Below are 27441 nucleotides of genomic sequence, written 5' to 3' on the forward strand. Positions count from 1 at the left end.
GAAAACCTTGTTTACCTTAGGGTTACCATAAGTCAGAAATGTCTTGACGGCACACATTGACAACAACAACTCCAAAACAACAGGTGCTAATGCTGATCTCTATTCCCCCCAAATACCACTTGTTAAGTTCTCTCTATAGAACTACGGATCAGGTCCTGGTCCTGTGGCTTTCCCCGTTACCACTTTCTAGTGAAGGCGTGCATTGGCAACAAGATGTCGTATATAACACAAACTCAATTGGCCATCTCCTTATGCAATCTTCATTGTCTTTGCTCATATATAAAATCAAGATAATTTAAAAATGCAACTTAAAATAAAATCCATCCTTCTCAGTGCTTGATAAGTGTAAGGATTCTAAGCCCACCATTCAGTGTGAGAGGTATTTGTGGTTGCCTGGTTTAGAGCATGTATGTGCCTATGTGTGTTTTATAAAAAATTGCCCAACCCACATCAACCCACCCTCCCATTCAGAAATACTGCATAAAGATGGAGCTGGGCTGGACCATTCTGCAGCATGACAATGGGGGGAGAGGCTCATGTTTCTCCCCCTCCCCAACCCTTCCTCCAAGCTTAGCTTCTCACATCTTCCAGCTCCCAACCTGTGCCTCTTTGCATTGCACAGGTATATTCCTGAGATGCCTTCAGCCCTCCCAGCTCTTTCTTGCAGACCTCCCTGTTTGCCATTTCAAGTGGATTCTTCCCAGGCAGGTGGACAGCAGACTCTATAAGTAAGGGTGGGTGGGGGCACACAGAGGCTGCATTGCAAAAACAGGACAGAAGGGGAGTGTGGGATTCTCAGGCAGCCAGCCACAGGCATCTGTCTCAAAGGCATTTGAGACCTTTTTTTTCTTGGATTGCATCTGTTTCTCTTTTTGCAGAGAGGGAGGACTTAAGTGGGGGAAAGGAAGGTGACTTTCTACCTGTAGATGTTTCCCACTGAAGTAGGGGAGCTGCTAGGCTCACAGGGCATGGAGTTCTGGACCAGTCCTGCCTCCTATGATGAAGTCAATGGGAATACTGAGCTGGATGATAACACAGATTTGATCTCCCAGGAGCTGGAAGAGGGTAAGAAAAGGCTGGAGTGTGCAAAGGGGAGATGGGTTTTTAAAGGGGTTTGGGGAGGACTTCATGGAGGGATTTAAATTTCCTTCCTGTCCCTGTGCTCACTCTCATCTCTGACCTTCAGGTTTCTCCTCATTAGGTGCCCACCTCACCTTTTGCTGTGATGCAACTCTTCCTCTGCACCCAGCTGCTACAGTATTTGTACATTGTATATTTGTATATTGTACATTGTTACAAAAGGTTTGGAGGTTCCTTGTTTTTTTTAAAAAAAACATTTTTCACTTGTGGCTCAGCATGGAGCTATGAGGGCCTCAGAAGGACTGCTTTGTATTGCCCAGCCCTAGGGCAAGTCACACTCTCTCAGCCTAAGAGGATGGCGGTGGCAAAGGCAAAACCCCTCTGAAGATTTTTTAAATCATGCAAGCCTGGTTTTATATTGGGGTGTGTGTTTTAGATAACGTTTTTTAACTTGTGTATGTTTAAAATTTAACTTTGTATAACTAGGTCATTTTAACTGTCTCTAAAAAATGTTTTAAAGTGTTTTTATATTGGGTCCTTTTTGGAAGAAAGGCGGCATAGAAATAAAATAAGAAATTTGCCAAGAAAACCCCAGGAGAGGTTCACCTGGAAATGACTTAAAGGCACACAATAAAAATAAATCCTCCAGAACAGTTGGACATCAACTCCCAGTGTCCCCAACCATACTGCCGGGGATGATGGAAGGTGGATGGGTGGCAGAGCACATTTAGAGGAGTCACCAGGTTGAGGGAAGGTTGTTTTGACTATGCTAGTTTGAATGCTTTGCGTGTGCCAGTAAATTCCAAAACAGGTGTGCATATGGAATGCATAAGTTGCTGTTGTCTGTAGCCTTCTTTCTTCTAGTGTGCTTTTGGGAAGTGTGGTTGTTCTATCCACTTTTATCAAAGGATATGCCAAGTCTTTTGTTCTCCTCTTGTCTTATTCTCTTGACTCCAACATCTGCCTGGTACGGATAGATCTGCAGGGGAAGATGCTTCCTCCATCGCTTTATCGCATCACCTGTTTTCCTTTTCTTGGTTAAAAATGCTTTTCAAGGCCCAGGAGAACAGCCAGTTTTCACATGGCTTCCAACCTGATGGTTTTAACCATTTCTTGTTGCTGACCTTGTAAAACTGTGGAAAGACTGTCATGGAGCCCTTGCACCTAGCTGTTTCAACATCTCATGCCCTTCTCAAGACTAGAGAGCAACGGGGGTGGGAAATCTGAGTTTGGGGTAGCAATATTGGGGAGCAAGACTCTGATAAAGAGGGTTGCATTCCACCAAGAGCTCATGCCAGATCAAACCTGTAAGACTTTAAGATGCTGCTAGGCTTGTTGTTGTTTGTCTTGGGAAGATATCTCTAGCTTTTAGTGGGAAAATTAGGCTCTGTGTTCCATGAAGATTATTTTACTTAAGTCTTCAATTCCTTTTTTCTTTTCCCATTTGACAAAAGTTGGATATGAAACCTGGTAATCTCTGGAAACTCCATGCAAACAGTTTTAATATATACACACACAGATACACATACATACTATGTAAGAGTGAGGATTCATGTCTGCTTATTGGCAGTGCTTAGGGGACAATTAAGTGAAAAGATTGACATTTCAGACAATGAAATTATGTTTTGAATAAGGAATCTGGGATAATACAAGTTTTCAACCCTCGGGGCGGGGGAGTTTTTCCATAGAGCTGGGGTAGGAATCAAGTGGTCCTCCAGATGATGTTGCACTGCAACTCCCAGGATTCCTGCTCCTAGGAGTTGGAATCCAACAACATATGAAGGATTGCATGATTCCCCATCTTTGTCCTTTCTCTTTCTCACAAAAATGGGGGGGGGGAGAGAGCTACTTTCACAATGAATATATTTGAATGTAATTAAGATTGGTTGTGAGAGCCAGCATGATGTAGCGGTTTGAGCATTGGACTATGACTCTGGAGACCAGGGTTTGTATTATGGCTCAGCCATGTAAACCCACTGGATGACCTTGGGCAAGTCACCTACTCTCAGCTTCAAATGATGGCAAACTCCCTCTGAAGAAACTTGCCAGGAAAATTCCATGATAGGTTTACCTTAGGGTTGCCGTAAGTCAGAAATGCCTTGAAGGCACACAACAACAACAAGATTGGCTACATGTTGGTAGTGGGAAGCGGTTCCTGTATGAAAACCAGGAATACAGCTGAGGTTAAATTGTTCCATGACCTGTGGAGCAGTGGATAGCTGAGTCTGGCAGGGTAGAGGGATAGGTCACTGGGGTGAAGCCAAGGGGTTACTAGAAGCAAAACCAGCTACATCTCTTCTGCTAACCCAGCCCCTTCTTTTGCAAAGTTTAGATGCACTTCCAAACCTGCTATTTGGAAGATAAGTGCTCATTTTCCTATCTCTTTAAATAGTAGGACCACTCCTGCTATAGAGATGTTTTAGTAATAGGATTATTTACAGTGTTCCCTGTACAAAGAGCAGAACATTCACACTCTAAATTGAAGAACAATCAAGGTTTGAAATGAAAAATGTTGTGTTTTATGTTAAAGCGTAAAAAGCTTATTATGATCAGTACTAGCCTTGCTCCTCCTTGCCGTCTTCCAGAGATGTTGAACTAGATCACCCATTGTCCCCAGTTAGCACTCCTTTTGGAAGTTGGATAATCTCTGGGCATCTTTGCACTTTATGGATATTTAAACAGGTGGACATACCTGTTAATGTAGGAAAGCACAGAATAACCAAGGTCAACCCAGTTTGAAATGAGAAATGCTGAATTCTGTGTTGAATCCTAAAAGGTTTCTCATGACCAGTACTGTTCTTGCTCCTACCTGGAGTCCCCCAGAAGATGTTAGATGAAATCTTCTCTCATCCCCAGCTTTTTGGAAGGTTGTCTGTACCATCTCTGGGCATCTTTTCTACTTTATGGATTTTAAAATAGATTCACACACCTGTTAATGTAGGGACACAAGCCTGTGTTTGAACAACGTGTATTATGCAGGTTTGTTTGTCAGCCTGCAGTTTTCTATTGAGTGTATACTAAACACACTCTTTTTTTCCTTGTTTACTGTGTGATTTGTAAAATGACCTTGCATGCAACAAGAAGCTGAGAGGTCATAGGATTGAATTTAAATATTCTTCTTCTTATGAATCCTGCCTTTCTTCTATTGGGCTTAGTGCAGCGTACCTCCTCCCCACAATGACCCTGTGAGTTAGGTCAGATTGAGAGAGGGAATGCCTGGCCCAAGGCCACCCTGTGAGTTTCATGGCTCAGTGGAACCTGGATGACCAAAGACTCAGTACAGCACCCAAATGTCTACACTAAAAACTGCTTGTCATCACGTAATGTCTCTTGGTGACTTACCCCTGTATTACGTGCATATGAACATATGACAGCCTCCACCAAGACAATAATAAAAAAATCTTAAGTAACAGGGAGGTTGTGTTTGTGACAGTGAAAGACCAGTGCAGCATAATGGCCTCATGATGTTTTATTGCCACTAAATGCTAAACATGGTGATACGATCTTGATTCTAGATTTTGTGTTTCCTGGACTTCGAATGAACTGAGGTGTATTATTTCTGATTCAAAGAAATGTTCTGTAGTAAAGGCACATTTGGTTCCCTGGACAGCGTAGGACAGGACAGTCTTACCTATATATCACCAACTATAATCAGTTGTGGCCTAAAAGAGAGAACTGACTTCTGTTAAGAAAAATAATTTCTCAGTTTGGTCACCTAGAAGCCAACTCTTATTCACATAAATGATATTTTAGTGGCTGTGTAAAAGCCGCAGGCAGTTTGTTACCACAATATTCTTTTAAATAGCGAAGACTCATATGATGAGGGTAGCTCTTATCCTGTAGCTCTTTTCCTGCAGCTACTCAGCTCTTTGGATCTTCTAAGGCATGAACTGATTTGACTGTATTATGGCTATAACAGTGATTGTTTTATTTTTGTGTGAGATGGCTTGGTTATTTCCATAGAAAAGCAGAGGAAACTGAAGACATTTTTCAAAGGCACCACTCAAGGGAGTTTGAAGGTACTTTTCAGTGGCTCAGCCAGTAGGAGAAAAGTGGAAAACTTTTGGCCGTACATGTAGCATTGGACTACATCTCCCATTATCCTTTTTGATTATTAGGTATGCTGGCTAGGCCTGATAGAGTCTACAGTTCACCATCATTGAAACAGCCATACACTCTGAACCCTATAATATGATCTGAAGCATAAATTACTCAGAATGGTTGTCCATAGACTAGCTCTTGTCCATGAGCCATCAACTGCTGGTCTGCAGGAAACTTTTATTTATTTATTGGACTTATAGCATGCCTTTCCCCCAAAATGAGATTCAAGACAATACTGAAATATAATAAATAATATGGCCCAAATATGGTAGCAGTCCCGGGCACATTGGAGAAAAATGACTGTCAGTCCACCACATCAAATAGCTTGAGAAACAGTGAGTGGAGTATCCATAGGTGTTTAGGTCAGCACCCAGTCACTTGTTTTCTTGCTTCAGACTTTTGTCTCTGGTAGGTTTGCTGACTAGGCTAAGTTTAGGGTTGGTCCTCTGGCTGCAAAAGGGGTGAGAGAGCATATTTTCCCATAACTGTCTCTTTTTTGGTATATAATTGTGTTGCTGCTGCTGTGTGCCTTCTAGTCATTTCCAAATTATGGCAATCCTAAGGCCATAATTATCATGGAGTTTTCTTGGCATGTTTCTTCAGAGGAGGTTTGCCAGTGCATCCTCTGAGGCTGAGAGTGTGTAACTTGCCCAAGATCACCCAGTGGGTTTACATGGCCGACCCAGGATTCAAACCCAGGTCTCCAGAGTCATAGTCCAAGGCTCAAATCACTATACCACACTGGCTCCTGTGCTCTTAAACTACTGCGCTCTTAGTTTAATGCTTAAAAAAGGTTATCATCCTCCTAAGATATCTGCAGACTTATGTAATGAAAGATAGAATGATGATGAAATGGTAATCATTTTCCTTTTGGCAGACTTGGTAGCAATATTTTGTTTCACGTTTTGGGGAGGGAACAAGTTTATAGATTGTTGACTCTGAGGGGCTATTCAGATTTTGTTTTTAGCGCTTCTATGTGAATAATCTTGCTCATGCATTTCAGTTTTGTTGTTCACACTTTTATTTATCGGAACCACATCTGTGTGAGTTCTGATGCTCACAAGTGTCAGTATCGCAAATAAAGACAGAGTCGACAATGTGGATATATTCGAAACATGTTCAAGGCATGCAGAGTTTTATCTCGGTTTAACCCAGATCTATTCGTATCAGATACTCACAGAGCGAAAATGTGAATCTTTTAAGAAAATTTGGACACCCCCCCCCCTTGAGATCAACCATCTCATTTTAAGTGGGCAGTCCCTGTCCCCCAGAACTTACTTGGCTGCATTTGAAATGCATGTGAATAACAAAAATTCAACCTGCATTCTACCAGGATTATTTTCACTGTCTGAATAATCCATGGGTTTGGTTTGGAAATCTTTCTTTTGTCTTGCCAGCCCTCTGTCAAACACGAACTGACTCTCAAAAAAAAATGGAGTTACCAATTCTCACACTTACATTGTATGGACTGTAATGTAGAGTATCTTGGGTATGATCTTAAGGTGTACCATAAGTGAGATCAATGTGTGCAGAGGATTCCTCCTTGAGGCATAACCTAGATTTGTTCATTTTATGTTGTCCTAAATTCCACAGTCCTGTCAGGAGCCATATTCACCACAGTGGCTGCAAATAGCTTTACTATCCAATTTATTTGACTTCAGGCTTTGAGTGTGTGTGTGTTTTAAAAAAAACCTCCCATTGCAGTGTTATTCATTACATGTGCTCCTTTTTAAAGCATCGGAAGTGCTTGACTGTCATTCAGAGATGGTAGCTCTTTTCAGTAACCTTGCAAGGATAGGTCATGATTAGTCTCAGTTTACACACAGCAGTCTCAGTCTGGCTTATGGTATATTATCCATTTAGCAAATTGAGCCAGCCTTAAGTGTACAGATTATTATTTCTGTGGAGCAATGGAAGCAATGTCCCTTTTGTTGCCTCTACAATAACCCATCATGTGCAATGGGATAACTGTACATGTGCCATTTGGAGGTAGGGAGAGGAGCCTGACCCCGGGGGGGGGGGGACTTCAGTTTTCCTTTGCTTCTTATGCTATTAGATTTTAGTCTGGTCAATTTCATGCCAAATGGAAACATGTCAGACTCCATTCCTGAAGAAGTGGCAGCTCTCCACCCCACCTCACTCCCCCATTTAAGGAATTACATTAACACTAATAAGGATATGTTGATAAGCAATTACTTTTCATATATTAAAACATGCTTTGAAAACACTCTCCAAATTACTTCTGGTTTAGTTGGGATAGTGCACCCTATTGCACAATATGCACAAAGTCATATTTTTGTTTGGTATGGTTATAAAGCTAGAGTTGGAAAGAACCTACTTCAACCTTTATTATTATTATTGTCATTGTTGTTGTTGATCTCCCTCATTTTCAAAATGTTGACTGTTTCATGGAGCATGTAGAGAGTGGTTTTTCCTCTTTACTCTGTTAAAGAGATTAAAATGTGCCTCTGATCAATACTGGAGACATACCGAAGATGGCTTATTACTTCAAGCCCAGCCTGTAAATTTACCAAGGAAGTCAGTTTACCATGTTGTCAGTTAGACACAATAGCTGAAAGATTTTCCTTTGGGAACTATAACATCCAGGGGCTGTACTGGCTGAAGTTTTCTGGAAATGTGTATTTCATGTGTACTTCCTGGAATTTGCAGTTTAGGGGGGTATTGAGAATTGATAACTGATCTGTTCATAAAGGCTTGTTTTGGAATTTCCACTGTTTTCATTGCAACACTGTTTTCATGTATATTTCATGTAATGCTTATTCATTTATATCCCACTTTCTTCCATCTCAGAGCTCAGGGTAGCAAACAAGGGGTTCTTTGGCAATGTCCCATCGAAAGGCTGACCATGGGTTTGGGATAGGAAAGCTATTCCCCTGAAACCCATGATGGGCCAAACCATGCTGCTGCCAATATTTTTCTTCCAAAACTACAAATTCCATATTTGTATAGGATGTTGGCATGGCAGTTAAAGTGGACTCATGGTGCTATAACTAAAATGTGAAAGGATCCTAAGACAATTGAGACATCACCATACAGAAACTGTGACAGTGGGGAAAGTGATATATTATTATTTTTAAAAAACCACTGTGCTTGCCTTTAAACTGGATATGTTCGCCCAGCATTTCTTGCTTTCTAGTGGATTTGGCCTTCCAGAATCTATTGGTAAGCAAGGCAGGTTAGGGAGTGTATCATGGTCAGAGGTAAGCCAGGGACTTATTATATTGTCTGTTTAAGGGAGGGAGGGGATAGTGGGATTCATTTTTATACTGTATGAATTTTATTATTATTGTAAGCCGCCTCAATCTTTTTGGAGAGGTGGGATAGAAATAAATTAGTAGTAGTAGTAGTAGTAGTAGTAAGCCAGCACTTCTAGGGAAAAGCAGCACTTTGGAAAACCCTGCTATTGCCTGTTCCTTTCGTTGATTATGAATGTCTATTGATTATCCCTGAGAGTCAGCATGGCATAGTAGTTTGAGTGCTGGACAACGACTGAAGACCAGGGTTTGAATCCTGGTTTGGCCATGAAACCCACTGGATGAACTTTGGGCAAGTCACATGCTCTCAGCCTCCTGGGAGTGCAATAGCAAACCTCCTCTGAACAAATCTTACCAGAAAAACCCATGATAGGCTAGCCTTAGGGTCACCATAAATTGGAACCTGAAAGCATACAACAACAAATTGGTTATCCTTAGGAGTCCTTAACTTCAAGAATTGAGTAGGATACAAATGTAGCAAATAAATCAAATTCCTCACCACACTTCTGTAAAACAGGCGAGAATTACTAACACTTTTTTTAGAAGCAGAAATTGTTGAAAGCATCTCCAAGGAAGCATACAGTACTTTTGTGCCTTTTAGACCAACTGTACCTTCTATGTTCTATTTAAGCATCCCCATTCGTATCTCCAGTGTAAAAGACATACTATGCTAACCTTGTCTGACCTCTAAAATATTGAAACCCCAGATCTGATTTTTTTTTCCCCCTGGACTTTTGGAGTAGAGGCAAAGGAGGTGGTAGGGGGTGGTCCATGTTGAGCAAAGCCTGTGCCCAGAATAGATAGATGAATGAAGGCCTATGGCGCTTGCGCAGTTGGGTTGTTTGTTATCCCCATTCTGCCGGAATTCACGCTCTAATTATTTCCAATTAAGGTCCGGTTGGGTGATGAGATGCCAAAGGGATTCCCTATGGAGCAGGGAAGGGAGTGGCCATGCAGACTATATAGGACCAACATGGCGTCTCTTCACGATGGAGACGTGCCAGTCGGCACGAAGGCAAGAAGGGAGGCGGGGTTTGCTATCTTGTTAAAGTGGCAATTAGAAGGAAAGGGGACGGGATGTTCTCTCGACCTACAGGAATGGGGATCGTGGGTGCTTTGGCATGGCCTAGCTTCGTTGCATAATGTCTGCTTCCAAAAACAGCATAATGGGATTTGATGTCATTTCTGATAGTCTCTTGTTAACCTACTTCTTCCGCGTCAGAGACAGTAGTGACTGGAATAGATCGCTTTGGCTCTGTATGGCAATAATCAACACTTGCTAATCCCTCTGCATGCCCTGGTCTCCATGATGAAGGAAGGGGGGGTTGAGGTGAGCAGAGGGTCATGACTGAATAAAACCTAAGATTCCTAGCTATACAGTGTCCTCTTCCTGAAATGCCTCTCCAATTCCTTTCTTTCCACAAGGCAGTTTCAGATTATTAGGAGTGGAGAATTCTAGTTCAGTAGCCTCTTTGGAAGTGTTGCAAGGGCAAATGCTCACACGTTTCAAGGCAAAGCTATTTTACTTACTGGCCCAGTGGGATTAGGAAGATTATTATTTCCCCCCTACGCATACACACAGTATGTTACGTGTGAACAAAATTAGACAAATGTTTACAACCTCCTCCTCCAGGGAGAAGAGCTATTAACCAGTAGCAGAGTGCATGGCTTGCATGCAGAAAGTCCTACTTTGAATTACTGGCAGGGTTAGCAAAGGCCTATATCTGAAGAAGCAAAAATAATTTGACTGCAATTCAAAGTAATCTGTCTCAGACTGACTTATTAGCACCAAACCTATCCGTAATATGCTGATGGCCATGATGGTTCAAGGATTATGGGAGCTATGGTCCAAGAAAGTAACTGTTCCCAAGCTCTGTCTGACATACTAAGTACTCTGAAGTACTAAGTACAGATGAAGTACTTAGAAGACCCAGTTTTGCACACTGGGATCCATTGGGAAAATAATATATTTTTTTGCCTTTGACATGTCACATGGAAGAGTTGGTTGGCTTGTATCTTGCATGCCATTGACTTTGTTCTTGTTTTCTCCTGCAAAGAGAGACCACAAGCCAACCTGATCCTCAGTTAAGAAGCCTTAGGCACAAAGTATGGAGGCATGGTGAGGGAACGAGAGTAACTTAGATTTAATCACAACTGACAACTCCCCTTGGAGGTTAAATAGGGCAAGGTTGACTGGGTAGAGTAGCTTGGTCGGGCTTCAGAAATGCCTTTTTCAATCCATATCTTGGCCTGGCTGTGTGCTTCCATTTCTTCTTTCCTAGCATGAGATGAGCGGCCTTTTCCCTTCTGACTGAAGTGCTTCTGCCTTAGACTGAAGCATTATTTATCTCTGCCAGGAGGTAAAATTAGTGAATTTCAATTACAGCTTCCTTTCAGCCCAGAAGCTAGAGCTGAACATGTTCACACATGCTATTAAAGACACCTTTAGATTTGTGCTTAACACTGTTTGCAAATGTTGTTAATGCAGGATGGGAAGTGGAAGAAAGCACAGTTTAAATTGAATCAGCATTCTGGCCTATATAGCTAACTAATTCTGAATCACAGAAAATGTCACTTGAGTGACTTATTGTGTGGCCTTAAGCAGAGAGTTAATGGCTGTGTCTGATTTGTGGTTGTTTAGAGAAAAATTGTTGTATAGAGGTATGCATATGTGTATGCAATGAGCAACTACTTAGGACACCTTATTTTGGCTAAAGATGTGGCAGCATGTGAGCAAATGTATGGTACTGTATTTCAAAACAGACTGAGAGATTATTAGTATTAGTAATTTATATGTTCCTCTTTGAGGGACAGAAATACTCCCAAGGCGGTTTACAGTTATTTCAGAAATAAAGAAAAATGGTTCAGAGACAATAAAAACCAATCAAAACAACTGGAACCACTAACAGGGTATATAACTGACCACTAAAGAGCTGAGCAAAACAAAAGTTATAACATCCCCTGAAAGGTGTATACAGATGGATTACTGGACTCGAATACTGTACATTTAATGTTAGGAGGACACTTTTAAAACTAAAAATCAGATTAATGCAGAAACACTTCTGTTGGGAATGTTAAATGAACACATTGAAAAGAAATATGACAGGACTTTACAATACACAAAAGCTGCAGCAAGAATAGTCTACATCCAGAAATAAAAGAATGCTGTTTTTCCAATAACAGAAGGTTGGCTTGTAAAGACAAGTGAACTTGCTGAAATGGACAAATTGACAATGTTGTTTAAGGAGACAGTTTTGAATAACTGTAAGAAACATTGGGAAATGTTTATTGCTTTCCTTTTCCAGTCTTGTCACTGTACATTGGTTTTAGGTTTTGTAAATTAAACAGATTGTATGATGTAGAAGCAAAATATATATTATTATTTAAAGGGAGTACATTCGGCCCTCCACATTTGCTGAGGTTAGGGGCACAGGACCCCCATGAAAATGGGGGGAAACCACATATAAAACCCCAGCTTTTTTAACCTGAGAGACCACCTTTCTAGGAATCTTTAGATCTTCCAGCATAAATCTGTAGTCAACATCTTCTGGAAGCTGACCACAGGATTGCACTGGAGGACCTACAAATGCCTAAAGAAGTGTCATCTCTGGAAATGTCTAGGTCCTCTGGCATGGCATTTGGTGGATGTTGACCATAGAGTCATGCTGGAGGACCTAGAGATTACCAGAGAGAACATATTAATCAAATTGGTAAATAATCAAATCCGCAAAAGTCAAAAGCCACAAATGTGGAGGGCAACCTTTATAGTAAATTGTGGAAAATAGTAATCAGTTGGGCATGGGAAGTCAGTAGTGTTAATATTGCTTGTTTTTGCTGTTTTATAGTGTACAGGTGGCCAGCTGTATTCATGAATTCAACCAAAAAATTCCAGAAAGCAAACCTTTATTTTGCCATTTTATATAAGGGACACCATTTTACTATGCCATTGTATATATTAAGACTTGAGTATCTATGGATTTTGGCATTCATGGGCGATCCTGGAGCCAAACCTCAGCAGGGATGCATTCCAAGAACCCACTGTATATCATTTTATCTCTGTCATTAAGTATGTACCGGTATGTATGTATGTTTTAAATATATAAATAAAGTATGTGTGTGGTAGTCTTTATATATATTTAATAAAAATGATTAAGAAAGGAAGAAAGAAAGGAGGCTGCCCACATTTCTATGGGGAGAGAATTCCAAAGATAAGGGGCCACTTTGGAAAGGCACTATTTCTGGTCCAGGGAGCTGGGCCATTTCCAGGCTTTATGGCAGTTCATGTGAATGTAGGTTGTCTTCTAAATAATCAGGTGCTAAGCCAGTAAAGACTTTAAGGCAGCATTGGGCCAAGTGTGGCCCATGACACTCATGTGGTACCAGGGCCCACATTATGGTCTACAGGGTTCCCAAGCCCCTGTGAGCTTTTTGTACTGAAAATGGTCAGTTGGGCCCTCTTGGGTGTTCTTGAGTGTTTTTTTCCAAAACCAGAAGGGTCCTCCAAAGACATAGACCCCAGATTTCCCATCCTTTGATATCCCATCCCTGTTAAAAGCTCAAAATCAGCCTTTTCAATTGATCCCAGAAGCCAATAGACAACTAGTGTAAATGGTGTGATTATGATCAGAGTATTTGTCTCTCACAAGCATAGTTAGTCCATGGATCAATAAGTACATGCTTAAAGCTCTGGGGATTGATTCAGGAGATTAAAGGTTACCTGCCTTGTGTCTGTACAGAAGCCCAGAAAAGCTGCTGAACATATTGCCTGCAGAATTTGGCATTCCTAGGAGTCTCATCTTTTGCATTTAAAAAAATATCTAGGTCTTGTAGCTACAAATGTATGTTTTACCTGGGAAATGCCCACTGAGGTCTCTGCAGCCTGTGTGTACTCTGTTGGATTTCCATAATTGCTTTTCGCAAATTAAAATAAATTAAACAAGCTATTGTTTCAAATGTTTGCTTTTTGGGGTCACAAGGTATACTATACTGGCTTATTCTACCTTTGATAGAATTGCTTAACTTTATACATGGTGCCATCTTATACTTTTCTTATTTTTATTGTTTTTAATTTTAATTTTAAATTGTTTAAATTGTTTTAATATACGATTGTTTGATTGTCCAATTTATATTTTTACAGTATTTAACTTTTGCAGTGTTTTTAATCTGTATTGTTTTTAAAATGTTAGCCACCATGAGACTCATTATTGGGAAAAAGGTGAAATATAAATGAATAAATGTGTAATAATAATAATAATAATAATAATAACCTCTCCACCTCTTGTTTTTCCATAGTACTTTGCTCTGAGCGGGTTGGAAGGATCACAAAGACTTACCATGATATAGATGCAGTTACCAGCCTGCTGGAAGAGGTATCTTTCCATTGCTATTATTTTGAATGTACTATAATGTGTTAAGGCACTATGCTGAGTGCTACATCGGGCTAGAAATAATCACAGTTTTTAGCCAGTTAATCCTTGTTGTTCAAGTTGATTGCTGAGGCTTTTGGCTATTCAATGGCCAAGAAAACAATTTGAAAGCAACCAGTTATACTTATAATCAGTTCCTTTTTAAATTAACTTACGTGTATCTACAATTGTATAGTACAATTCTAAATTATGGGATAACTTCACTTCTTTTGCAGTGTATCTATAACTTTGAAATTACTTTTCCAGTTTATGGGTGTGGCATCAATAGGAGACAAAATATTGCATGGTTCATAGTAGATCATAGTGCATGAAGTGCCTCCTGATTCTGGATAAAAACAAATAAACATTCAGATGTTGTTTTAGAAGTGAAAGTACAGTCGATCCTATCCATGGATTTTTTTTAATCCACAGATTCAAGCATCCACAGCTTGAAAATATTTTTAAAATATATAAATTCCCAAAAGCAAACATCAATTTTTCCATCTTATTCTGCCATTGTATTTAATGGGACTTGAACATCCACTCATTTTGGTATCCACGGTGGGTGCTGGAACCAAACTCCAACGGATGCCAAGGGTCCACTGTAATTTTGCTTTTGATAAATGAGAGGGAAGAATTATTTTAAAGTGTAACTATTACAGTAACTAATTATTTGGGAAAGTAACATTCTAAGGTGGGATAGGGAACAATTCCTTGAGGAAGCTCTTGGTTTAGAGTGGACACAGGCAGGAGAAGAATGATTTCACTTAAGGGCTGGGTGTTTCAGAATCCAAATCTGGGTTCAAGGCAGATGGTGGGGAACAGAGCAAGTAGGAAGTGTGCAAGGAAGGGACTGAATAAGTTACATTTACCTGTGCTGTGTCTTTTCCAACCACATAGAAGGAGCATGATCTTGAGTTAGCAGCCCGCATTGGCCAGTCATTGCTGAAGCAGAACCGGAGTCTGTCAGAACGCAATGAACTCTTAGAAGAGCAGCTTGAACTGGCAAAAGAGGAGGTGAGCAGACTCTTTGGAAAAGGAATTTTAAAAACCTGTGGTTGGCCATTGGGAAGAATTTTGTCGAAACATAAGTTTATCACGCGGAGGCAAATTGCTGAAATCCCGTGCAGACGTGGGATTTAAAAGTCTGAAGGGAAAAAAACCCCACAAAAGTGGGTTGTTTTTCAGATGTGTTTGTGTAAAGCGAAATAATGTGACATTAACCCGAATGGAAAGTCACCAAAAACCACTCCTTTTTACTTTCAGAAGTTCACGAAAATAAAAAGGAGCCAGTTTTGACAACTTTCCGCTTGGGTTAATGTCACTTTATTTCTCCTTCATACAAATCTACCCGCATTTGTGGGGTTTCCCACTTTTTGTTTGGGTTAACCCTAAAGTAGTTTGAAAATCTACCCACTTTTGTGAGTTTTTTCTAGTTTAAATTCAGTTTCTGCACAATATCCATCCCATGTGATAAACTCACAAGATTTGGCCCAGCATTGAAATACTGGGATGTTTGATATTTTAAAAAAACTTTGTATGTCTTTTAAATAATTTTATATTGTTTTTCTCACTATTTTAATTGGGGTTTTTAAGTGACTCTTTCTGGCAAATTTCTTAGGTCCAACTGAGAGAAAGGCAGCAAACAAATGAAATTAAATATTGCAGATCTTTTGAAGAGAAGCTTGGACAACTTGGATTAAACTGACTCAATGCGGAGGCAAAAGAATAGCTGGTTGATCTTTTCTTCCATGCCCTTTCGGGATGCCAGCATGAAACTGGAGAGGATTCCTGTACCTTTAATGGTTGTGTAGAAGAGGGCATTTCAGTAGGTGCTGCTTGCTACCTGGTTGTATTAGCAAGCAGCACCTGCTGAAATGTCTGCTTCTGCACCACAACCATTGGAGGCATAGGAGCCATCTTGAGTTTTCATTTTGGCAAATGCTAGTGTCCTCTGTTGTTGTTGGTTGCCTTTCAATATCATTATTTTCCATGGGGACCAGAACAGCAAACACAATTCTCTCCCCACTCACTGTCTCCAATTTTATCTTTGCAACAGCTCTGTGATACAGCTTAGTCCAATAGACTGACTGGTCAAGATCACCCAATCAGTTTTGTGACTGAGTGGGGACTTGAACCAGGGTCTCCCTTCTCTTGCTCTGTCATTCTAAGCAGGGGTCTAGGTTAGATCTGTCCAAGAGAATCTGGAGCAAAAATCAGTATGTTTCCTTCAGAATTTCAAGACGTGGGGGAAAGAAATGGAGCAGCACCAAAAGGGACAGATGGACCCATCCCTACTTCATGCTCAGAGTAATTTTCTTTCCTTTTGTGGAAGATCTATAGAATATCCCTATTCAGGATGACCAGATGTCATAACCTCAAAAGAGGACAAAGTACCATAAAATGTAGATATTCAAGAAAAATGTAGGGCATGACCAAATAAAAGCTAAAAACACTAATATAAATATAAATCCATGCTTTTTAATCTTGCTCAAACTAGAGGACATTTTGGAATTCTTTCTGGACAGAAGGTTGAAATGTAGAGCATCTCCTGGGAAAGGAAGACATTTGGTCACCCTTTCCCTATTAGATTTGGAGTTAGGTGGTAAAACATCAAGATTAGAAGGTGTCCAGGCAATATGCAATTCTACTTTGAGGTTTGTTTGTTGTTTAATGGGACCTTCGTTTCTTCTCCACTGCAGATAGCGCAGTTGCGACATGAAATATCAATGCGGGATGATCTTCTGCATCTGTACACCAACAGCACTGAGGAGAGTGAGCCGGTCTCCACTATCTCCACCCCGTGAGTATCTGCTGGGACAGTGGAAAGTTGAGAATATTCTGTACAAACCAATCATTCAGAATCTAAAGTCTGACTAATGATCAGACCGTTTACTTGCCCGTTTATGCAGTGTGAAGAGAGAGAGATGGGGATGGTAGAGGAAAAACAGGAGCCCTCCTAGAGCTTCTTTCGGGAATTCTGTAGTGTGCATGCATGCATGTGCATGTGTGAGTGTTGTACTTTCCAACTTATATGTCCTTCTCTGTGAGCAGACACAAATGCAAAATAAAAACAAACAAATCTACACTTTTTTGAAAAACAAAGAGGTGATATGCTGCAGTTAAGCAAAGAAACAAAAGCTGGAGAGTTCCAAACACAAGAAAGCAAAAAAGGTTGCCTTAATATCAGGAAAAAATGTGTTTTGGAATATCTTATCCAAGATCTGTTCTAAAGAATGTCTTATTCCAAGACATTGAGCATTTCCCTGGGTTGTAAGGATACTTTAGTGTGTGTGTGTGTGTGTGTGTGTGTGTGTGTGTTAAAAAACAATCTAAGTTTCAGAACCATTGTCAAGTTGCTTCTTTTTGGCTTCCTTGCTTGGACATGACCACCAAGTGTTGCTCTGCAACCTTAAACACCTTCCTTCTATCTATACTTCATTGTGACATTTAAAAAAGGATAGCAAATGTTGTTGTTGTGTGCCTTTAAGTGGTTTCCGAGTTAAACGTATTATGGGATTTTCTTGGTACGATTTGTTCAGAGGAAGTTTACCATTGTCTTTCTCTGAGGCTGAGACCATTACATGCAGCTAAAAGTAGTGTTCCACAAATTCAACAATGTAATGTTGTGAAGAATGCTCCGTCAAGTTTCTCAAACAGATAAATACATTTTATTCAAAAGACAGTATCTTCTGGAATGCTGGAGCTTCAGAATACTCACACACAAAGTCAGTCTCTTTCCAAACAACTCCCACCACTCCCAAGATCACATAATGATTTATAGGAACACAATAACACAGAACAGGTGAATGAAGAGAAAGGATGGAAGGCTTAAAGAAACATACAACATATATCACAAATAAGATGTCAGAATTCAAATATAAATTAACTGATTGAACTTTCCCATTCTGAGGTTCCTCTTTGACGGGTAGTTTCCAGTTAAGTAGTAGTTCAGGAGATTGCATTCTGACAGAGCAACCTGGCTGTGCTTTGTACTTAACAGCTCAGGAGAAGAGAACAATCAGATAAACTAGTAAGTAAGGCACAAAATAGCAGCAGTTTGATGCCACTTTAATGTCCATGTCTGCACCCTACAGCAACCCAGGATTTGTAGTTTGATGATGCATTAGAATGCTCTGCTCCAGAACTCTACTGCAGTCCCTTGAACTGCAGTGCTACAGCTCTTAATAGAAAATTATAAGCACATCTCCAAACTTCAGATCCTAGGATTCTAGGATGGAGCCTTGTTAGTTAAAGTAGCACCAGATATCTACAGTTGTATAGTGCAATTAAATATATTTTCATTTCTGCACAACATTGCCCTTAGTCTGTTCCAGAAACTGATCCCGATAGTTAACACTTGAGGATTGATACAACATGAGGGAAGAATGAAGCAAGCATGGAACATATAAATCAGCCTTGTTATCTTGGGAGTGTACACGCACTCTAACATTGCAGAGATGAAAATTAGGATGCATGTGACCAAGCAACATCAGAATGTGGTCAAGATGGCAAAAGTTGTTAAGGAGGAAGGAGACACAAGCTAGGAGAGGCACAACAGTTTTCCTTTGCATGAGCCAACTGGGAAGGAACCAGTATGATGTAGTAGTTTGGGCATTGGACCATAACTCTGGAGACTAGGGTTCGAATCCCTACTTGACCAAGGAAAACCATTGGGTGACCTTGGGCAAGTCACACACTCATAGCCTCAGAAAATCCTATAGGGTTAGGATTGCCATAAATTGGAAACAACTTGAAAGCACACACCAAAAAGTGGGAAGGGCTGAGTTAACTGAGTACAAACTACTTTTGCATTCTACTTTTGTAGCAATTGAAGTATGCTGAAAGCAAGGTGGGAAAGTAGAAAGAGGAGAGAGAAATGGACATTTTAAATGCAGTTGAATTAATTGGGACGATTCCTACCAAATCAGGACAATTGAAGGTTATGGTATATGGATCACAAATAGGAGGATCTTTTAACCTTTAGCTAAAAAAACATTATTTCCTCTGAAAGAATGGAAGACTAGGCTTCGGCAAACTAACTGAATCGTGCATGTGTTTCCTCTTGTAGCCTCTCCTCATGACCTTACGTCTTTTTTTCAGTTCAGAGGGGAGGACATGGTGCCCTACATCAACTGAATCCCCTCTCTTACCAAAGGTTTTGGGGCCTTGAATGTATATTGCCTAAACGAAATGGCTGCATCCAGTAGCATCTCTCAGGACTCTGGTTGACAATGTGCCCCCTGCTGGTCTATGAGTTCCAGCAATGTTGGCCATTAATGCTATCTCTGCTCTGTTTGTTCTGTCTTTCTGCTATCCTTCTCTGGAGAGATCAATAGAGTCCCTCATTTAATTTTCAAATAGCAATGCTATGTGAGATATGATAACAGGTGTTATTCACCCAGTAACTACAACGTCGTTTTCCTTAGCTCAACGTCTGTGTTGAATTCTAGGGCACTAAGCCTTTGTAATAAGAAGAAAAGAGATGGTGGTTATATTGATGAAAAGTAATGTTTTCCAAATATTTTTCTTAATTTATTTTGCAGGTTAAAAAAAAGAAGTGCAAAGGTATTTTTAATGCAGGTCTATATGCAAAAGTATCTTGTAGCACCGTTGAGACTGAGTGAAATAAATTGTAGCGTTGTCTTTCATAGACTTGGTGTACCACATTGGAGGAAGTAGACCAAGTCTATGAAAGTGAGTGCTACAACCTCTTTAACTCAGTTTGGCTTTATCTGCACTGCAAAAATAATGCAGTTTGACACTACTTTAACTGCCAGGGCTCAATGCTATTGAATCCTGGGATTTGCAGTTTGTTGTGGCCCCAGAGCTTTCTGACAGAGAAGACTAAATATCTCTCAAAACTACAAATACCAGAATTTCATAGCATTGAGCCATGACCGTTAAAGCAGTGTCAAACTGCATTATTTTTACAGAGCAGATGCAGCCTTAGGGGATTAGCACACTCTCTTTTAACATACTTTATCTCCATCAGGAAATAATCTCCATAGTCTCAAAGGTGGTACAAGGTTCCTTTGCATTCTGATATCCCAGACTAACATGGCTATCTCTCTGAATTTATGTAGGTCTTTTATTGTAAAGGTTCATCTTTAATCTCTTTCCCATAACCCTAGCTAGCAAATATTGCTTCATTGCTTCATTTAATTGTGCATAAAATGAAATCATTTTCACAAAATGAAAATTAGATATTTTATCACTACCTGATGCTGATTTAGCTTTCAAGCAGTATCTTTGCCTCTAGAAATGAAGCACTAAGTCAGTGGATCAAGTAGTTGTATGCCACTGTTCTCTAATTTGCTATGTTTCTCTCATGACCGTATCTTTTTCATCCAATAGGTTACGAAGAAATGAATCTGCCCTCTCTTTGCAGCAATCTTTCCAATATGATGCCCTTCAGCAGAAGCTCAAAGGGTTGGAGGAAGAGAACCAGAAACTGCGTACAGAGGTGAGGGCTCAGGTGCAAAATGTTCCATGTGTGTGATGGTAAATGAGTGTGAGCCTATGGGCAAGTGAGTTAAGACTTCGGAAAACATTGATAGCAGATCAACAACTTCGAGGTTTCTCAAGATGATGTTTCAAGGATGCTTGGGAATTATTTTGCATCTTATCACTACAGATTCAGTTTGTCTCCATGGCTGGTGTGGAGTGTGTTTTACCAGTTTAGACTGGTTTGCTGGATTGTGGCTTCTCCTGGTTAATGGAGGGGCTGCTCACAATCACCCTTGCCCTGGCAATGTCCCAATTGGGATATTGTGGGATTGTCTTTGGAAACAGTTCAGAAGTTCAGTTTAGGACCAAATCGAGTCAGGAGTTTGGCACAACCAATTCAAATTAACTCATGCCAGTTAAAAAGGCTGTGCTAGTAACCATGCTACTTCAGAGCTCAGTGCTTGATTCTAAACCTCAAAATAGCTTGATATCCAAATCTTATCCCATGCCAGCCTGCCCAAGGTCTCAGATAATGAACCAATGACTTTCTTAGTGGTGAAGTGGGTGAGATAACCAGCAATACAACCTCTTGCAGCATATCACACTACTTGTGGAATTATCTTCTTCAGGGAAGCTCATCTGGTGCCAACAATGCTATCTTTTATGTAATAGCCAAAGTCATGTTTATTTTCCCAGGTTTTAAACTGGGTTTTAAAAAATCTTGCTAAGTGTCTAGTTTTTATGCTGCTTATTAGTTTTTACCTTATATATCTATCTTAATTGTGAAAACTGCTATGAAACCAAATTCACTGATGGGTGGTATATAAATACAGTACGTTATCTCAATAATAGATAATAATCAATATGGCTCTGGCCAACATTTAGCTTTGTGAAATAATCTGGCAAGACTTGCTTGCTAGAGGAATGTCTTATTTGCTCTTACTGTCATTTTGTAATTTGTAAACAGACATTGAAAATACACTTTTATTCATAAATGTCAAGAGCACTCTTATCTCAAAGTAAATAAGCTCTGTAGGCTGGAGTTGTATGCAGCCTGCTCCCAGGTGGCTAGATCTTCCATTTGTTCCATTTTTGTCTACAAGAACGATTTGCATGGATTGACTGATATGGCACTTCATCCACTGACAACATCAGCAAGCTCCTTGAGAGTAGTAACCTGTTATGGATTTGTCTGCTTCTGTTTTAAAGCACTGCATATAGGAATGTGTTGAGTAGCCTCTGAGAATTCAGAAGCTGTTCATTCCATTCTTAGAGCATTTACAGGTTTTAACTCTCTATAATATCCAGAGTGCCACTACTTTTACATAAGCTCCAAGATAACATACAGATAAAGGTTTGTGTGTTTTTCTCCATCCTAGGTTACCAACATTGCCACAGAAACCTGTCAGTATGAGGAGCAGGAGCAGAAACTGATGATCGACTGTGTAGAGCAATTCTGTAAGTGGGAAATTTTTATTTGGGGGGGCGGGATTCAATAACAGGGCTGTTTGAAATGTCACAAACTCCATTCAGAAGACCTTCCAGTAAAGGATGAAAAAAACACTACAGGTTGAGTCTTCCCTATCCAGTAATCTGAAATCCAAAACATTCCAAAACCAAAAACTTATTTTCATAAGCAGCTAGGATAGTGAGTTCTTTGGTTTCTGGTGGTTCTGTGTTCACAAACTTTCCATGCACAAAAATATTTAAAATATTGTATAAAGTTATTTTATTTTCTTAAGAAACATATTTTGCTTTATTTCTTATGAAACATAAATGAGTTTTGTGTTGAGACTTGGGTTCCATCTCTAAGGTATCTCATTATGTACATATCTGCAAATATAGGTATTCCAAAATAAAATAAAAATAAACATCTCAAATTCAGAACATATTCTGATCCCAAGCAATTTGAATAAGGGAGACACAACCTGTATATACTCTCCACTTACTCTCCATATACTCTCCATGGATTTTTTATGGATTTTTTATGACACAATTGGAATAATAATAAGGTACAGGTATGTGACAGAAGATGACTTTAGACAAGTTGAAAGATAGTTTAAAATGAATTCAAGGTATGGAAAATACTGATAGGGAGGCTTGAAAGACAGAGGTCTGATAGTAGAGAGTCCACATGGGACTAAAGAGATTATTACCTTGAGATGGGCTATGGGAGTTGGTGTCGATCCCTGTTTGCTATATGCAAGACTCTCTTGGATGTGTCAGAGGCTATGAAGTGTTATTTCAAGTGGTGACAATTTGATATCTCCCCTGCCACAGCTGATGCCAGCCGGGAGGTTGTCATGCTCTCTGAAGAGCTTGCCCGTAAGACAGAGGATACGTCCCGACAGCAGGAGGAGATCAGCCAGCTCCTGGCTCAGATTGTGGACCTGCAGCAGAAATGCCGCACTGTAAGTAAAGGGATTGTGTGGTCTATCAATGAGGGGTGGTATTTGGTCAACAGGCTGACAGTATTGGTGTCATGAAAACAGTATTGGCAGTTTAAATTGTGGACTCTAAAAAGAAGCACTAAATAACAGACTTCAGTATTGCAAAGGATTCTCGGTGTGCTCTTATTGACATTTCCTTACTTTCTCCTCCAGTACGGTTCTGAAGTAGAGGAGCTGCAGCAACATCTCACTGCTGCAAAGGAAGTCCAACAGCAACTACGTGGAGAGGTGTGTATCTTGAACAGCCCCTGCAAGACAGGGAGAGAGAGGAGGGAATTGCACCTGTCTAGCATATTATTTCTTTCTTTATTTGTTATAGTTGTATCTCACAGCTGTTGAAGTTGGCACACCTGGTCCTCTTTCCCACTTCCATCTTCCCAGTAACCTTTAGAGGAAGGTTAGACTGAGAGATATTTACTTGACTAAGGTCACCAAACCAGTGTCATGACCAACTGGGGATTTTAGAAAGCAGAAAGGACTGTAAACATCCAACCGATGTGATGTAAGAAAGAGTCAAAGTCTCAGGATGTTGAAAAGAGAAGCGATTTTATTATTGAGAACAATCCAACATGTTTCAGCCTGGAAATAGTTGTATGGACTTCTTCAGAGAATTATAACTATAAAACCAACCTACAAGGAGACACTCTTTTTTAGAATCCCTGTAGGTTGGTTTTAAAGTTGTAATCCTCTGAAGAAGCTCATAACATATTTCTAGGCTGAGACACATAGAGCTATTTTCAATAATAAAACCATCCCTTTTTCCAGTATCCTAAAACTTTGTTGAATTTTAACATGACAAGTGGGGATTTTAATCTGAGACTGTCCAGTACTCTGACCTCAATGCTCTGGTTGTTACCAGACGTTTTATTGTAAGTTAAACTTAATGGGCAAGTGTGGATGTGGACTTAATTTATTTTAGTCTTAGTCCAGTACTTTCACCATTACATCATGCTGGTTTACATGGAGAGGAAGGCATACACTTTTCTAATATATTTAACTTATATAACATTTTAAAACCGTCTGTCATGGCTGCCCTGCACAACACAACCAAACTGTTGTTGTGGTTTGAGTCGCAGCTTCAGACGAATGTAGTGGCAAATCTACGCAGAACATATCTTGCAAATAAACCTTTGTGACAGAATTGCCCTAGTGTTGTCATAAATCAAAAATGATTTGAAGGCACAGAATAATAATAATAATAAATCTGTTTTATTTATTGAATAATTTATTATCTATTTTGTTTTGTTTATATTATTATTATTATTATTATTATTATTATTATTATTATTATTAAATTGAATTTATACCCCACCTTTCTCCCAAGATGGGGTCGAAGATGGCTCACAGTAACTGAACATCTTGTTTTTAACCATAGCTTGTTAAAATCTTACTTTATTGGAATACAATTACTAATATTTTAAACATATGATTAAAAACAAGTTGGAAACAAATTTAAAACATAATTGCCAATACAAGATTTAAAAAGATTTACTGCTGCACAATTGCATTCTCTGTTAGTTGGCCTTGGCTCTGGCCCCAGGGATTGCTGGGAAAGAGCAAAATGGAAGCAGTTTGTCTGTAGTGCAGTGATGTGCCTTACAGCAAAAATTATTACTGTTGCTGATGTGACAGCTGAAAGACATGTTTCACAGTCAATCAAGTATGCTAGTTAAAATTGAATATGTAAACTGTGTATTAATTGCTGCAAGATTTGTTGTTGTTACGTGCATTCAAGCCATTTTTTACTTATGGCAACCCTAAGGGCAAATAATGGGCTCTTCTTGGAAAGATTTGTTCAGAGATTTGCCATTGTCTTCCCCTGAGTCTGAGAGCATGTGAATTGCCCAAAGTCACCCAGTGGATTTTTATATCTGAGCTGGTAATCAAACCCTGACATCCAGAGCCATAGTCCAACATTCAAACCACTACATCACTATGGCTTCAAGATTATGGATTACAAAACAATTTCAAATTAAAACAGTCACAAGAGGAATGAGTTGGTTTTGGTTCCTATTTCCTCTTAACTACTTTATTTGTTTCTGCCATACTCTTTTTTTTTAATGGAATGTCTCTAACTTTTTTTCTCCACCTTGCAATGTTACTCTAGCTCCAGGACTTGCAAGAGAAGTATGCAGAGTGTGGAGCAATGTTGCAAGAAGCCCAGGAGGAGATTAAAAACCTCCGGAACCGCAGCCTCCCCAACAGCACCATCCACCGCCACAGCAACCCCACTTTCTTACCTCTGGTAAGGGCAAGGCACCTTGAGATATGGGCTGGGAGTTAGGGGGAAAGAGCCCAGAATCAGTGTTGGTCTGTGCAAGATAACAGCGGGTGTGGGTTCACCACAGAGCAGTTGGAAGAGACCGTTACTTAACACACAACATCTGAGGAAGTAGGCACAAGTCTATGAAAGCTCATGCTACTACTTCTCTCTTTCTGTCAGTCTCAAAGGTGCTGCAAGATCCCTTTGCACACTGATTTTCTATAGTAACACAGCTGTGTCTTTGAATTTTAACACACAACAACAGTTAATCTTGTATGCAAAGGGAAATTGTAGCAGCTTTGAAGTTAACTGCAAAAGAAATTGTAGCATAAGCTTCTGAGCACCTGAGAGAGTAGATCAAGCCCACAAAAGCTTATGGTACAACTTATTTCACACAGTTAGTCTCAAAGGTGCTACAAGATCCCTTTGCATACTGATATTCCAGACAAGCACAGCTATGTCTCTGAATTCTACCCCATATGAAGTTAATCTTGAATATTCCATCACCACTTCATCCCTGGTTTTGTTTTGTTTGTTTGTTTTTTGCTTGCTTGTTTGTTTTGTTTTGTTTTGGAAAAGGCAAGCAAGCTGCTTCCTTAGTCTTCTCAGTTCCTTGTAATGGCAGATGCATTCAATCTTGCCATTTCATACTTCTAGCCCTTAGAAAGGAAGGGAAGGCGGGGGAAAGAATGCATGTCTCAGGACTTAATTTGAGGTAGAGTAGGACTAAATCACAGGGATTTGTTTTTAGAAGGCTTTGTAAAATGTATGTGGACTTGAAAACATCTATGTGTAGATTAATTCCTAAATTACAGCAACCTATCTTTCTGCTGCTTCCTTCCCACAATCTGATTGGCCAGGCAGTGTTTTTACAACTTCTGTTTATTCTTTTGAGAATTCAACAATTACAAGCAAATTGGTCCCTACTATTGAATCCCCTCAAAATTAATAATAGAATTATAACAATATATCAAAATTCCATTGTGCATATTCATTATCAAGTCACTTATAAACTGCCTCTCTCCATACATACATACTGTATCTATCTTCTTAGGTGCGTTACAGACGGGCCCATGAGGTGCCGTCATTACGCGCGAGGGGCGGCGCTTTCCTTGCCCCTTGCGTGTAATGACTACGTCAAAATGGCGGCGCCGCATACAGATTGGCACCACCATTTTGACGTAGCGGACGCTCTGCATCCGCACATCGCACAGCAGAAGTGATGCCGGGGCCCATGAAATCCTTCTTTGCTGCGTCCAGGAACCGCGCGATTTGGATGCTGCAGTTCCCGGACGCAGCAATCAGCAGCAGCGCGAGACTGCCCCTTCTGGGCCATCTGTAACGTGCCTTAGTTACTCTTTTTCTATAATATGTTGGTATCTGTTATGCCAAAAATCCAATGCACTCGGTTGGAGGTCCCTCTTTAGCACTCAGGTCTTGACTTTAAAAATGGGTATCACATTTCTACAAAGGTGTTCTTAATTTCTCATGACTGGTTAATTTTTTTGCAAATGCAACAACTGCCCAGGGTTAGAGTGTAAGAGAATGAGCTGCTTCAGAGGTCAGCAACCGATATTAATATGCTTCATGTCTGTTGAAGGTTTTACAAAACCCAATTAAAGGGAAATTGTCAGAAAGTGACTATAAGACCTAAATAAGGTGGAGCCAGTTTCCTTAAAAACAGAACATGTTGGAATTTCCTAGTGATTTCAAGTTAAGCTAAACATGCACAAAACATTCTGAGCCATGTTCCAAAAATATTGACATATTCAGCTGATATGATAACAGCTAGAACATTAGAATAAGTTCCAAAGAACAGGTGTGATGTAGGTAGTTTGGAACTACGGCTTGGTGAGTTTGTTGCTTGACATAGCCTTTGTTATTCAATTCTTGCCACTCCATGTTTTTGTAAGGATTCTATATAAAGTTGGGTTAATTGTTTTTTCTGGGCGAAACCCTGGGCATCCTGGGTTTCTGCCTGACACTGTGTTGTTAAATAAACTGCTGGGTTCAATCTACTATCAGATTATATTCGTTAACATTAAAGTGTTTAAAAAAAATATCCTTCAGAATACAGGATGAGCTCTCTTATCAGGAATCTGAAATACTCCAAAGCAATACTTTTTTCAGGAGTGGCTGAGATAGGGATGCCTTTGCTTTCTGATAGCAGACAAACTTAGCTTCATGGACAAAATTATTAAAAAATATTTTACAAAATTATCTTCTGTCTATGTGTATAAGGTGTATATAAAATCCAAAATCGAAAACACTTTTGGTCCCAAGCGTTTTATACAAGGGATACTCAACCTGTACTGTTCTATCTATTTTCACCTGGGAGTTCAGGAACAAAATAGGAAGAAATGACTTCAAGGACATCCTGGGAGCTTGTTATCTTTTACCACTAAAAAAAACCCCCT

At 39.8% G+C, this 27441-nt stretch overlaps 1 protein-coding gene across 4 annotated transcripts in view; it reads left to right on the top strand.

Moving 5' to 3' along the window:
- The first annotated feature begins 761 nt into the window (after positions 1–761).
- LOC121935479 (trafficking kinesin-binding protein 1-like) overlaps positions 762–27441 on the top strand; it is a 38209-nt gene continuing 11529 nt past the window's right edge. For all 4 annotated transcript variants that reach the window (XM_042477046.1, XM_042477049.1, XM_042477047.1 and 1 more), the window contains exons 1-9: positions 762–1065; positions 13749–13825; positions 14762–14878; positions 16564–16664; positions 20219–20327; positions 21691–21769; positions 22592–22722; positions 22915–22989; positions 24869–25006. In XM_042477046.1, coding sequence (XP_042332980.1) covers positions 927–1065; positions 13749–13825; positions 14762–14878; positions 16564–16664; positions 20219–20327; positions 21691–21769; positions 22592–22722; positions 22915–22989; positions 24869–25006 — 966 coding nt within the window. In that variant the 5' untranslated portion in view covers positions 762–926. The remainder of the gene's footprint in view (positions 1066–13748; positions 13826–14761; positions 14879–16563; positions 16665–20218; positions 20328–21690; positions 21770–22591; positions 22723–22914; positions 22990–24868; positions 25007–27441) is intronic.

Source organism: Sceloporus undulatus, chromosome 6, assembly GCF_019175285.1.
Source record: "Sceloporus undulatus isolate JIND9_A2432 ecotype Alabama chromosome 6, SceUnd_v1.1, whole genome shotgun sequence".
NCBI classification, from domain to species: domain Eukaryota; kingdom Metazoa; phylum Chordata; class Lepidosauria; order Squamata; family Phrynosomatidae; genus Sceloporus; species Sceloporus undulatus.